Source organism: Trematomus bernacchii, unplaced genomic scaffold, assembly GCF_902827165.1.
Source record: "Trematomus bernacchii unplaced genomic scaffold, fTreBer1.1, whole genome shotgun sequence".
NCBI classification, from domain to species: domain Eukaryota; kingdom Metazoa; phylum Chordata; class Actinopteri; order Perciformes; family Nototheniidae; genus Trematomus; species Trematomus bernacchii.
Genome location: NW_022987727.1, coordinates 8762168 through 8775636, shown reverse-complemented (window position 1 = coordinate 8775636; position 13469 = coordinate 8762168). Strand labels below are relative to the sequence as shown.

Genomic DNA, 13469 nt, shown 5'->3' with positions numbered 1-13469 from the left:
GATGTGATCCACTTTCTTAGTGTTAGTGAGGACTCGAGCAGCGGCGTTCTGAATTAGCTGCAGCTTTCTAATAGATTTTTTAGTGAGGCCTGTAAAGACACCATTACAGTAGTCGAGTCTACTGAAGATAAAAGCATGGGCAAGTTTTTCCAAATCCTGCTGTGACATTAGTCTTTTAATCCTAGATATGTTCTTTAGGTGATAGTAGGCTGATTTAGTAACTGTTTTAATGTGACTGTTGAAACTCAGGTCAGAGTCCATGACTACACCTAGATTTCTGGCTTTATCTGTTGTTTTGAACATTGCAGACTGAAGCTCAGCGCTAACTTTTATACGTTCTGCCTTGGCTCCAAAAACCATTACCTCAGTTTTATCTTTGTTTAATTGGAGAAAGTTCTGACACATCCAGTCATTGATTTGTTCAATGCACTTACTCAGTGTTTGAATTGGAGCATAATCTCCTGGTGAAATTGTTACGTAAATTTGTGTGTCATCCGCATAGCTATGGTAACTTATTTTGTTGTTTTTCATTATCTGAGCCAGTGGTAGCATGTAGATGTTAAAGAGAAGAGGCCCCAAGATGGAGCCTTGAGGTACCCAACATGTCATATTTGTCAACTCAGATGTGTATTTACCTATAGAAACAAAGTTTTTTCTGTCCTTTAAGTAGGACTCAAACCAATTTAGAACTGTTGCCGAAAGTCCCACCCAGTTTTCTAGTCGGTCTAGTAATATGTTGTGGTCAACAGTGTCAAACGCAGCACTGAGATCTAATAATACTAACACTGAAGTTCTGCCACTGTCTGTGTTTAGGTGGATGTCATTGAAGACCTTTACAAGAGCAGTCTCAGTGCTGTGGTTTGGACGAAATCCTGACTGGAACACGTCCAAAGAGTTATTTAAATGCAAGAAGTTACTCAACTGTTGAAATACAACTTTTTCAATGATTTTACCTAGAAATGGCAGGTTTGATATTGGCCTGTAATTGTTCATTACTGAAGCATCTAGATTATTCTTTTTAAGAGCGGTTTAATGACTGCAGTTTTCAGGGCCTCTGGAAAAATACCTGAGTGAAGAAATGTGTTTACTATATGAAGTAGATCTGAGGCCATGCAAGGAAAAACATCTTTGAAACATCCTGTTGGAATAATATCAAGGCAGCAGGAGGAGGATTTCAGAAGATGAATAATGTCCTCTAAGTTTTTATCATTAATCTGATGGAATTGTGTCATGGTGTTTGAATTGATATTAGGTGGACATAGGGACTACACATTTGCTGTACCTGATGCAGAGGCACTGACTGCTTGTCTAATTTTCTGAATTTTGTCAGTGAAGAAGGAGGCAAAATCATTGCACGCCCTGGTGGATAGAAATTCAGAGGCTACTGACACTGGGGGGTTAGTTAGTCTGTCGACGGTAGCAAACAAGACACGTGCGCTGTTTTTGTTTTTGGTAATGATGTCAGAGAAGAAAGACTGTCGTGCGTTTTTCAATTCCAAATTATAAAGGCCAAGTCTCTCTTTATAGATTTCAAAGTGAACCTGGAGATTTGTTTTTCGCCACCTACGTTCAGCTTTTCGACACTCTCTTTTTTCTGTTCTCACGGTCATGGCCTTTCTCCATGGAGATATTTTCTTGCCAATCACTTCCTTTACCTTAGTTGGAGCAATGGTATCTATAACATTTTTACACACACAAAGAGCCAAGCTTGCTAGCTAGCTCCAGTGCGCTCCAGCAGCACTACACCCCTGAACCCACCCACATGCACTCTTAGGTCTCTTGCTTCCTTCCACCTCACTGCTGCACCCTTCTGCTTAACCACCATGGGATCCAGAGCCTTCAGCCGCTCTGCATCCCGCCTCTGGAACCCCCTTCCACCTGACATCCGTAATATTGACTCACCCCATCTTTCAAAACAGGTCTTAAAACATATCTGTTCTGACTTGCATATCCACCCTGATCACAATTCATCACACATCTTCCGTTTTGATTGATTATATACACTGTATATAATCCTCTGTTTTAATTGATTATATACACTGTATATAATCAATTAAAACAGAGGATGTACGTGAAAGAAAAAAAATAATAGTATAGTAACTATACTATTATTATTTTTTCTTTCACGTACAATACAATGTCATTTTTTTGTTATATTTTGGACACACTTGACTTTGTTTCTTTTTCTGAAACTTTTGAAGTACTATATTATGTCACTTTTATGGATGTATTCAGACCATAGATAGACTGTATATATAAAGGGATTCAGACATATAATATATTAGATTTCAACGTATTATACTATTTTATCTGAGTTGTTCAACAAACTATGCTTCAGAAATGTTCGACACACTACACTATGTCGTTATTTCATATATTTTTAACTTACTATACTATGTTGGTTTTTCAGAATTCAGAAATGTTTGACATAATAAACAAAAATGTTTGGGATTTTTTTGACATACTATTTAAGTGGTTTCATTGATTTTTTTAAACATATTTTACTATGTCAATTGTTCTCATATTTTGAACATATTTTACTTTGTGTGTTTTAATATTTTTTACATACATAGTATACTATGTCTGTCGTTTTTCCCGATATGTAAACTATGCCATACTTGACCTGTTACAACTTATCTGTAAAGATATAAAAGAAAAAATGGAAAGCACAGCTGAGGGGGACAAGGGCCATTTTAACCAGTAAGTACAAAATGATTAAAAAACAAACCATGCTAAATTCCAACAAACATTTATTTGTGAATTCTATGACAAACAGGAGGCAGTTTTAATATCTTGTTTTACAAGCTACATTGATTGGAAAAAACAAAAATCCCCAACCTTTTTAACGTTTTTTATCAACTTCAAAATGCATCTATGTACAGAAGAAATGCTCAAGTGTGGTCTATAAATGGAGAGCTACATACTTCCACAGCGACCTGGTTCAGATCAGCTGTTGACATTCAGCTTTTCTCAAAGAAACAAAAGGATAGAGTACAAAACTGAAAACTCTTTTAACATTTCAATACAAGGGGGGAAATATCCTTACTGTTTACTCGTTTTATTTGTCTTTCATTGCATTCTCTTTTTATTCAAGAAACAAGAGTTATTAAAAAAAAAAGAGCAGGTTATATAATGCAAATATACAGGTCAGTCTCTAGATAATTGTTTAGCTAACATTATGAACAGCTACAAATCTATTTACATATTCCCAAGATGTAATAATCATATGAATGGTATGGACACATGTTAAAAAGGCTGAAAAGGTACATGTTGCTTTTTTTAACAGGCTTACAGGGACAATAATGACATTCATGGTTTGTGCCATGCAACCTGTAAGAACTGATCCATCATTGGCTGGTGATGCTGTGTGAACGGTATAACTGTCTTTCATTGGCTGCAATGTTTTGTACTTATAACCTGAGGGGGAGGAGCAAATGTAACACCTGCCAGGCAGGTGAAAAGGCTGGAGAGGCAGAAACAGAACTGACCAATAGAGTGCCACAGTGACGCGTCCTAAAACCCGGAAGTAAGTTAGCATTTTACCACTTCCGGTTCGAATCATAAATCTATCGATCATAAATCTATCGATTAGATTTATGATTAGAAAATTATAAAAGTAGGGTTGACATGTGGATATTATCCGGGTGAACAAAACGTGATCTGTCTCTTCAATTTGTGTCAACCACAGACCTTATTTCGAGCTATTTTCCAAAATCCTATGGAGAAATTGCATTGGTTTTTGTCGAAGGAACCGGAAGGAGTTTACTTCCGGGTTTTACAGTAGTACGCGTCACTGTGGCACTCTATGACATCAGAGTCAGAGAAAGATTTGAGTCTCATGCGGACTGCGGCACTACATCTTTATAGTAAATGCAGGAAAATTCATCTGTGATAGTAAACACCAGTTGGAGCTCTGAGGTGCATTTCCAGCTATGATATGTCACATCTGATGTTCTATCGGAGGACGTTTAATAACACAGACTAATTATAATCTGTTTTTATAAGTTAAAAAACTATTGTTCCATAGTGTTTTGCGCCTTATATGACATGAACCCAGCATCAAAACAACAGTGGCAGTTTCACCACAACCTGAACATTTGCTGGAACAGTCTAACGTATCATGAGTCAAAAATACAGGGCTTCGCTCCACTCTGCAATAACAGCAAAAGAACAAACAGTGGAGGTTGGCTAAAACATTTGACCAAAGCATAACCTCTGTCCACATTTCAACAATTTGGAGGTCTGGCTACACAAAAATGAGGCAAAACTAATTCTAAAGCATAGCCTTCTGTTCTTCTCAATCTGAGATCCCTTATTGGCTTGCAACACGTATTGTCCGTCAGAATGTATTTAGATGAGCAACCATTGAAGATTAATGTAAACACAGCAGTAATCACCTACTGCAAAACAATAAATAAAGACGATCTTAACTCCAGTTGTAATTAATCATCATCAAGTTTGTACTTAGATGTAGCAAAATATTTGCAGAAAAATAAGATTTTTAATTAACCAAGACATCTTTGTAGAGAAAAGGCACGAAGTGACCTTATCAATAACAGTGAGAATAAATAATAACAGTAATCAGGCCCCAGAACTGGAACCAAATATTTTAAAGATCAATGCACAATATATTAGAAGTTACATTTCTCTATCACTGATTAAATATTTGTACTGAAATTATAAATGATCAATATGTCACAATTGTTTAGGTGAATGCTGACAACATTTCTCTAATAACTTTCATTGGGGTATTTTTTTAAATGGTAATTTGTTCCAGGTTTGTGCTTTTTCTTTGTTGGTATATTTCACATTAAGTCCCATTGATTGTTTTGATCAGCTATTGATCAACGGTTAATTGCTTCCTCCAGATTCATAATTGTATCCAAAAAGAAGGAATGGTGCAAAACCTAATATTAGAGCCATTATTGGACTGCAGGGCCACTCTCTACTGTTGTCAGCTTCACAAGCTTTTTTGGGCTTTCGTTTCTACTGTATTCTGAGATTTTTGGCAAAGATCTGGTAGCCCAGTATTGGGTTGTATCTGATTTCTCTCTTACAATGACACTGAATAACTCCTTCTGAAAGTTATTGATAACATGGTGGTTAGCTTGACAGCTAAATGCTGTCTTGACATGCAGTTTGTCCTGTCATTTGTGGAAATAGCTTTAGCATTAGTGTCTAATTTTTGTCAAACATTTGAAATGTATCATTGCCAAAACTGATGTAAATTGTTTGTTTTGTACAGGTTTTTTTTTACAAATTTTGACGTGTTCTTATGCTTATATTTTGTTATGTTTTGAAAGTTCTGCTTGTACTGTACACTACATATGGATCAGCTTTGTTGGTCATCTGGATTTTGGTATGATACAATGTGCCAGACCTCGTCGACTGTGTTAGCATACATAGCTGTTTGCAGCAAATGCAAACAGCTAACTATGTTAGCGCCAAACACAAGCAGAAAATCTAGCCAACTAGTTAAATATATCATTGTTGAAAACATAGCTAACATATTGAGGGGCAGCAAGGTGGATTAGGCTTTAAGATCGGTATAGTGAGCAGGAAAAATAGTTGGCAAGTCACTGTAGCTGATTTGCAAAGTTAACCTGTTAGCTTGTTAGCGAGCTAAGTTTTAGCTTATCAATTATTTTCTCTTCCGTGATTACACCAGATGTGGTTATTCATTTGAAAAATATCATTGTGGTATGAAGAAAGGAATTAATGTGTACTAAACCTTATAAACTGTGTTATTTTGGGTCACATGGAAGTCTTTAAATTAGGTTATATGATTTCATGAGATTGCTTGGCTAAAACAACCTGTATAATTTGGGTAAAAAATCAGACAGTCTATTCCTGTGGCATGAAGCTTTTGAAGAAGTGAATGGTTTCAGTCGGTTGTTTTTCTAGCATTAGTGAGGGCCACAGTGGAGACAGACAGCAGTATTTAGGCTGTGGGTTTTCCTCACTGTGTTATTTGCACTGTTACTGTAATGCCCCATTTTAAACTGCTGAATCATTGAATGGTGTTCAGAAAAGGAGAAATGCTGGACTTTAGCTCATACACAGACAGTGGAAGAGACATATTCAAATAGATCACAGCAGACTTTACAAAAAGTAGCACCATGATAACTAAATAGAAAGAATAGAAACATTAGTGTAATAAATCAGCAAAAGTATCCATATAAAATGAACAAAAAAATTATAATTTAATTTCCAGAAGTACAATAACCCTTGGTATAAAAAGGACCATACATGTATACTTTATCCTCATTACCTGTAAACCATTATGTCATCGCACCGTGGTACAGTACTTCATAGCTTTAATAAAGCATGATCGCAATTATGTGCAGAAAAACAATTTTACCCATTGAAAAAAAACAACATGCTGGGTTTGTTTGTATGTCTTTACATGGAGTCCAGTTTGAATGTGGTAGGTAATCTGACAGGCACTTTGAATTTCTGTTGATTGATTAGAAATATAACTACATGGATAACAAAGAGATAAGAGAATAAAATATGATTGTTTTCAGTTAACTGTATTTTTTAGGGTTTTAATTCACCAATACCTTTTGTGTCTGTTCCCATGTTATATATTTTTCAGCCTTTTATTTCTTTCCCATATTTTCTTTTAAGAGTGCAGACAGCCTACTAAAGACATATTGGATTCGACTGCCATGTAGGTAAAGAAGGACATACATTAACAATTTGAAAATACCAAATTAAATAAATCAAGTAAAGTAAAAACGTTCAGTGACTACTACTGTGGCTGCAGATGGACAGTCATAGCTCTTAGCTTTTTAACCAAGAATACATTATGATGCTACATTTTCAAACTGTGAATAGATTTCATACAGTAGGGGCACCGTCTGTCTAGTACTAACACAAGGACAGTTGTGGGTGAGAGAAGATTGAAGAGGAATCTCCTTACTAGACCTAGAAATGATGCACTGGTTCACCAGATTGCTGGAAATGTAATCATTAAATGCACATAAAGTAACACACACATCTGATAAAGACGTTATAAAAGGAATGCATTGACTGAATTCTACTTGGACACTGTTTAGAGTTAACTTACGTTTCAAAACTATGGTATATTAGAATTTTGAATTTGGACACGCTTCATATCTGATCCCTGGTAGCACAGATTGTAAGAATGCACACATAAAGTTGATGGATATCAAGTCGATATTATTATTGTTATTAAATAAATTCCCAATGATGTTAATATGGTTCTAAAAGTCACATGTGACATGAATATGTAGTGTTCTTTTTCTGTACTTTTTCTACAGAAATGGAATACATTTAATTTTTTGGTTTGGACTTGTGTAGCATAACCCAAAGAAATGTTTGAGGCAAAACTGGTACTATATGTTAAAACAAAGTGATATTAGTGCATCTCTTTCCAATGCCAAGCGAAATCTTGATTTACTAAATCACAGATTGGGTTTGTGGTTACACAGAAAGTGTAACCAACTGTAATGTGCTGTAGGACTGTATTTGTCAGATTATCAATGGTTACAAGAGGAATCTCAATATCTCAAAACATATAAAACCATCATTTTCCCAATCAACATCTGGAGTGTAACACGTTTGAAGAAATTATTCTTACATCTAAAAGATTGAAGCCATGGCTACAGTGCCACAAAACATCCCCGTATTTCTGGCCAAAGCTATTCTGGGAACACGTGGGAAAGTTAAAACTAAACCCGCCTGAGGAGCTTTGCTTTTTGTTAAGGTCTGTTACCAAACAACAATGTTAGGAAGTCCACTCAAATCAGCCTTTATAGAGCTTACAAGTCCAAAAATCCATCAACGATGTCCCAGTCTTATCATGCTGGGATTTGCAGTCAAATAGAAGTGGAGTTTGTCCTTTTATCAACTGTAATAGGAGAACATTTGAATACTAGTCTGCAACTGGATCAGATGTCTTCAAGAGGTGGCGTTTTTTCAGATACATTGGAGTCTCTTGCTGGAATGTTATTGTGCTAATCAATCAAAAAGGCTTAATTGATTCTCCCGGCCAAGCATGCGTGTTAATGCCAAGGGTCAGAGAGAAATCATTGGAGATATCCAGCACTTTTTCATTGCTTATCTATAACTCCGACATGGCTACTTTCCATGTTTTTTCCATTTAAAAACTGACCATTTTTATTTCCTGTCATTCTGTTAATTAGGGTTGGGGAGGTTAGTACATCCAGTCTTGACATCAGAATTTTACTTGAAAGACACTCATTTCATTTCGTTGAGTTCTTGTTGAGTTAAATGTGTCAGATTATAAATGTGTGTGTTTATGTTTTATGCCCTGCTGGTAGTTTTGCGATGGTTGGACCTGTTGCTGGGTTGGAGTTTCGGTCCTCCCTGTCCTTGGCATCAGAAAATGTACAGTCCAAGACAAGTGAAATAATTGCCTGGGTTATGTGTTAGTTAGTGGATGTTGTGTGGATGTGGCAGTGGCTTTGTGGGGCAGTCTGTGCTAGAGGTGTGTGTAATGTTTGGCAGTGCACCTGTGTGGCAGGTGGTTGGAGGTGTGTATGTACATGCTGTTGTGAGAAAAAGTGGGATTTTATGGCAGTGGTGTACAGTGAAGAATCAGGATGATTGTGCGTGTGTGTGGTCTTTAGATGTGGCAGTAGGAGTGACATCACTCGTTGCAGGTGTCACTCTTCTCTTCTGGTGCTGCAGGAGACTCTTGTGGGCGGTGCTTGCACTGGCCGAGCGAATGGCGGGTTGTTGCTCTCGATGGTCGAGCTGGGCAGGAAGATTGGGCAGCACAGTCACAAGGTGCATCCTGGGAAATGGAAAGGTTTGACTGAGCTTTAAAAAAGGAAGAATCAAATACCACACCGCTGGGATTGATGACAATATTATATATAATTGTTGGGCGCAATGATGATGTTGACAGTAGGCTTACAAATTACACTGCTATTTCTCCTATACAGTCAAATTATTGCAAGTAGTATTTTTAATATGTTTGATATTTAAGACTCAAATTGGGGATAATCATGTAACATCAAGATAAATAATAAATACAAAACTAGCTGTGGAAGAGTCAAATTAAATATCATAGTGTACAAAAGTGAATGGAACCTATTGGCATTTTAATGGAAATCAGAACAAATTTGAGAACTTTAAAGTGGACCTATCATGCTATTTGTAGGCAATAGCATAGGTGTCAGATATATAAAAAACATGTCTATGAAGTGTTTTGCTCAAAATACCAAAAAGATCACCCTTTTTAGCCATGCCTCATATCCCTCTATTTCACTTCCTGTTTCAAAAGTGCTGATTTTGGGTATAAAGCTTTTAAAAAAAAGAAAATTGATAAAAAATAAGAAAGGAGGGGGCTGAGCTCATGCGGGACCCGGCAGCTACCGTCTAAACTAAATACTGCCGTGATGAAACGCCATATCATGGATTATCAAGGATTATTTCTGAAACAGTATGGAGCTCAAAGGCTTTCTCTCTTGCCGGTTATACCACAAGGTGAGTTCCTTTTTATTTCCTGCTTCTTCACACACATGCTCTATCCAGTACAGGTTAGCTCTGAGTGTTAGCGATGCTAATGTAAACACCGACCATATTACGTCCAAAACAGTCGGGCATTGTTTCTGATAGCAAGGTTTCTGATAGTGCCGTGGGTCCACATTTCCGATATTACGTCATATCGGACGCACATCTGGATCAGCTCCGTTGTACCCCCGTTTTTAGAGATTTTGGAACGGAGGAAAAGAGAGAGGGTTTTATTTTATGACGCTGCGTGAGTTCCCTGACACACCGGGGACACATATTTATGTATAAAAGACATAAAAAAGTGCATTTTGCATGATAGGTCCCCTTTAAAGCATGGTTTTCAAAAAAACGTTTTTTGTTTACTGGAACAGTAGGAAGAATACACACAAATGATTAAAACCTAGATCAGTCCTTTGCAAATAAAGAGCTGTAATGTTAAGTAAATGGTATTCAATGTAAAGGGGCTGAAAGAAGCAAAACCAATGTTATGGTCAGTTTAAATCATAAGCGCATTTCAAATGGCCTCACCTCCGTCACAGTTCCTGCAGCCCCCGTGTTGCTCATCAGTTCCTTTCCTCCTCCCATGATATTGATCATCTCCTCCCCGGTTGACTGTCTCATAAACCTCTTATTGACGATCCGGGTCACATTGTCGTTGCTTCCGTTCAGCGCAGCGATTCCTCCAACCCCGGCCGACACGCACTCTGGTTTAGGTTCATCAATGCCGCCAAAACTACCCAAGACACTCAGACCTCCGAGACTGCCATTGGAGTCTCTCAGTGGTCTCTCCCCAGGCAGGGTGACTGCTCCCTGGCCACGGCTGCTGCAGACGTTCCTGAAGAACTCCTGGACCAGGCCTCCGTACCGCTGAGGGCCGGGGTCACATGTAGAGAGTGGCACAGCAGTGGGTTTCCCCGCTGCAGCAGGCTGCCGTGCTGGACTGGCTCCCTGGCTGGCTCCTAAATGAAAACACGGATCCAAGGCAGGTATTATAATTATTTTGATAAATGATGATTAACAAGACACATTTAATTCTGGAGGCATGCTTGTGCTGTCAACAGCATTACATAGAGAATAGAGACTTTAGATGTCAAAGCAAGGTTGGGAATGTTGTACTCATCAGTGCTTCGCATTAGATAGTTCACTTTAATCTTACCTCCATCCCCCCTCCAGAGCGACTCTGTGCTTCCAGTGTGCTCCACCAAGCTGAAGAGGCTAGAGAGGCCGTCATTCAGGCCGTTCAGCACGGGGCTGTCCCGGGTGGTGGTGGAGCGAGCCCAGGCAGAGCCTCCGCCTCCACTCAGGGATCTCTGCTGGAGGCTCCACAGGCTGCGGTCCCTGGAGGAGGTACTCCCATCCAGTCTGGAAGTGGAGCCTAAAAACACAACAGATGGATGTCTCTTTCTCTCAAACAAAAGTATTAACATGGAAGATCTATGAAGCATATCAATGGTGATTCAATAATTGTGATTAAAGGCTCTCTGACTCTAAAACCAAAGCTTAGAGGACAAAGTGTAATTACCAGAAGACACTCTGCGTTGTAGTTTCGGGGATCCATACTTTGGTGAACAGCATGGTCTATCGATGCGGCTGTGAACTTTATCCAGGGAGGTGGATATCTGCCGGGTTCTGGCGGATGCTAGCGAGTTGGTTGTCGGCAAGGGGCGAGGAGACCAGGATTTGGAGTGTAAACCCGCCACCCTGCTGCCTGGAAGGATGTCGGTTTGAAGCCCGATGCTTACGTACTGTGTGGCAGTCTGCGTGGACCGGGTGGACATGCCCATCGCCTGGAGGGAGAATGTTAGGCGTTGAGACAGTGAAAAAAACAACAAAGAACCGCTATTGAAGAGAAATGATTCAGAATATGATGATTTCTCCTTAAACGTACACTAGATAATTTCATGTGTTAGTATACTGCAAAATCTTCTAATTACTTAGTGACATCTGACAGCGTTGTTGCATATTTTAAAGACGTTTCCAGTATTCTTTTTACAAACTAATGTAACCAGGTTCTAAATAACATATTGCCCTAAAAAAATTGCAATAAAATAAAATACAAATAAACTTTAGGGTAAAATAAACGATTGAGATGTATGAAAATGTGATTATTAGAAATCTTACTTTAGTCATTGTTTACACATCACATCATTCCACTACTTTACAGTCCAAATAAGTACTTATTATATAAATATATCCTAATAGACGGAATAACTCCATAAACTTTAATATACCTTTATAAATGTTTAGAAAAAGCTATGCTTCAACAGATTTTTGTTGGATTAAAAAAACTGAGTTTCTACTAAAAAGAGGAAACTACCTGGCTTCCGGGTTCCTTGGTGGATTTCCTCTCCAGAGAGGACGAGCGAATGGCCTGGCGGACACAGTTGGTCATCTCCTTCATGTCATCACTCAAGTTGGCTGAAATTTCCCCGATCTCCAGACCATGGAAAGCTGACGAGGGTGTCATTCCATCAACTGAGCTACTGTTGCTGGGGATCGAACCGGCGATAGAGCCACTTCTGCTCTCCAGCAGCTCCCTGTGCTGCTTGGACAGCGAGCTCAGCCACTGCTCGTAGGAGGATGAGAAGGAGGGTGAAGGTTGTTGCTGCTGAATCTCAACGGTTTCCTCCGGAGCCATGCCTACATCCGGGCCCGCCAGTCCCAGGTCAGAGCTCCCGTTCTGGGCCTGCTGAGGCTCTGTGGCCTCCTGGCTCCTCCGGTGGTGCTCCATGCGTCGTACAGCAGGGGGGCTGTAGTAGATCCGGATGCCGGTGCGGTCCGGGGCCGTGTGGCTCCTCTGGACCGACTCCAGATCCAGCTCTGATCCCACCAAGCTGCTGCAGGAGCCGCTGGGGCCGTCCCAGGTCTTACAGGTGTCCCCAACCTCCGGGGTCTGGAGCAGGGACAAAAGGGAAACGGGATACAATCATTATAATTTGTAATATGCAGTCTTTATAAGGGATGGGGACGATATTGCAACTATCTTAGCTAAGTTAATTAGCTTTAATAATTAATGTCTCAATGTTATATATGAGTATATGGTTTAAAAATGAATATTTTTTTATATGATATCAAATGTAATCAATCTTTGTTTTACTTGTGTTGTTTAATATATAGAAGTAAAGAAATACAAACAAAAACTCAACATTTTAAATGAAATCATTCACCTCATTGGTCAGGTAGGTCCAATTCTTCCTGGTGAGGTCACCAAGCGAAGGGACTACAAACTGGATCCTCTGCTCCTGATTGGCTGATCCGTCGACTTCTGCACCGGAAAGCTCTGATGTGGATTTGGCTCTTTTGATTGTAAAGTGTAAGAAGGAATTTATGAGAAAAGAGAAGCAATGTCACATACAACACAATAATTATAACACTATTTTAGAAATGTTCTGATTTCTTCCACATGTTAGGGGTTCATTTTAACCTAAGTAATGTAAGGTCTTGTTGGTAATTGTTACCTTGGCGATCCTGTTCCATTAGTGACTCCTGTGTCCGCAGAGGACTCGCCGCCTAATGACTTTGACTGAGAAGACAAAAGAAAAAACACCCTGGTTCTCAGTAAAAAGGAAACCACAGAAATACTTAAGTAGCTTATTAGCAAAGTAAAAGCCCTGCATCATTTGTACAAATTGTTCTTGTAGCATTTTGCCTTCCTACACACACGCTGGAAGACATCCACTGTGGACACATTCCTTACGTTGCCCTCCACTTCCTCTGAAGCTGTGTTGGCAGGAGGAAGTGGAGACTGTCTAGTATAATCTGTGGTAGTCAGATAGCATGCAAACACACACACACACACACACACACACACACACACACACACACACACACACACACACACACACACACACACACACACACACACACACACACACACACACACACACACACACACACACACACACACACACACACACACACACACACACACACACAGACACACACACATACACAGAGATACT

The 13469-nt window shown here is 39.2% G+C and overlaps 1 protein-coding gene across 3 annotated transcripts in view; it reads right to left on the bottom strand.

Moving 5' to 3' along the window:
• Nucleotides 1-6184: 6184 nt before the first annotated feature.
• The window catches only part of soga1 (suppressor of glucose, autophagy associated 1), a 112247-nt gene continuing 104962 nt past the window's right edge, over nt 6185-13469 (bottom strand). For all 3 annotated transcript variants that reach the window (XM_034145113.1, XM_034145115.1, XM_034145114.1), the window contains exons 18-24: nt 12966-13030; nt 12675-12804; nt 11825-12400; nt 11030-11294; nt 10664-10882; nt 10036-10466; nt 6185-8785 (exon numbers count right to left, since the gene is read on the bottom strand). In XM_034145113.1, coding sequence (XP_034001004.1) covers nt 8639-8785; nt 10036-10466; nt 10664-10882; nt 11030-11294; nt 11825-12400; nt 12675-12804; nt 12966-13030 — 1833 coding nt within the window. In that variant the 3' untranslated portion in view covers nt 6185-8638. The remainder of the gene's footprint in view (nt 8786-10035; nt 10467-10663; nt 10883-11029; nt 11295-11824; nt 12401-12674; nt 12805-12965; nt 13031-13469) is intronic.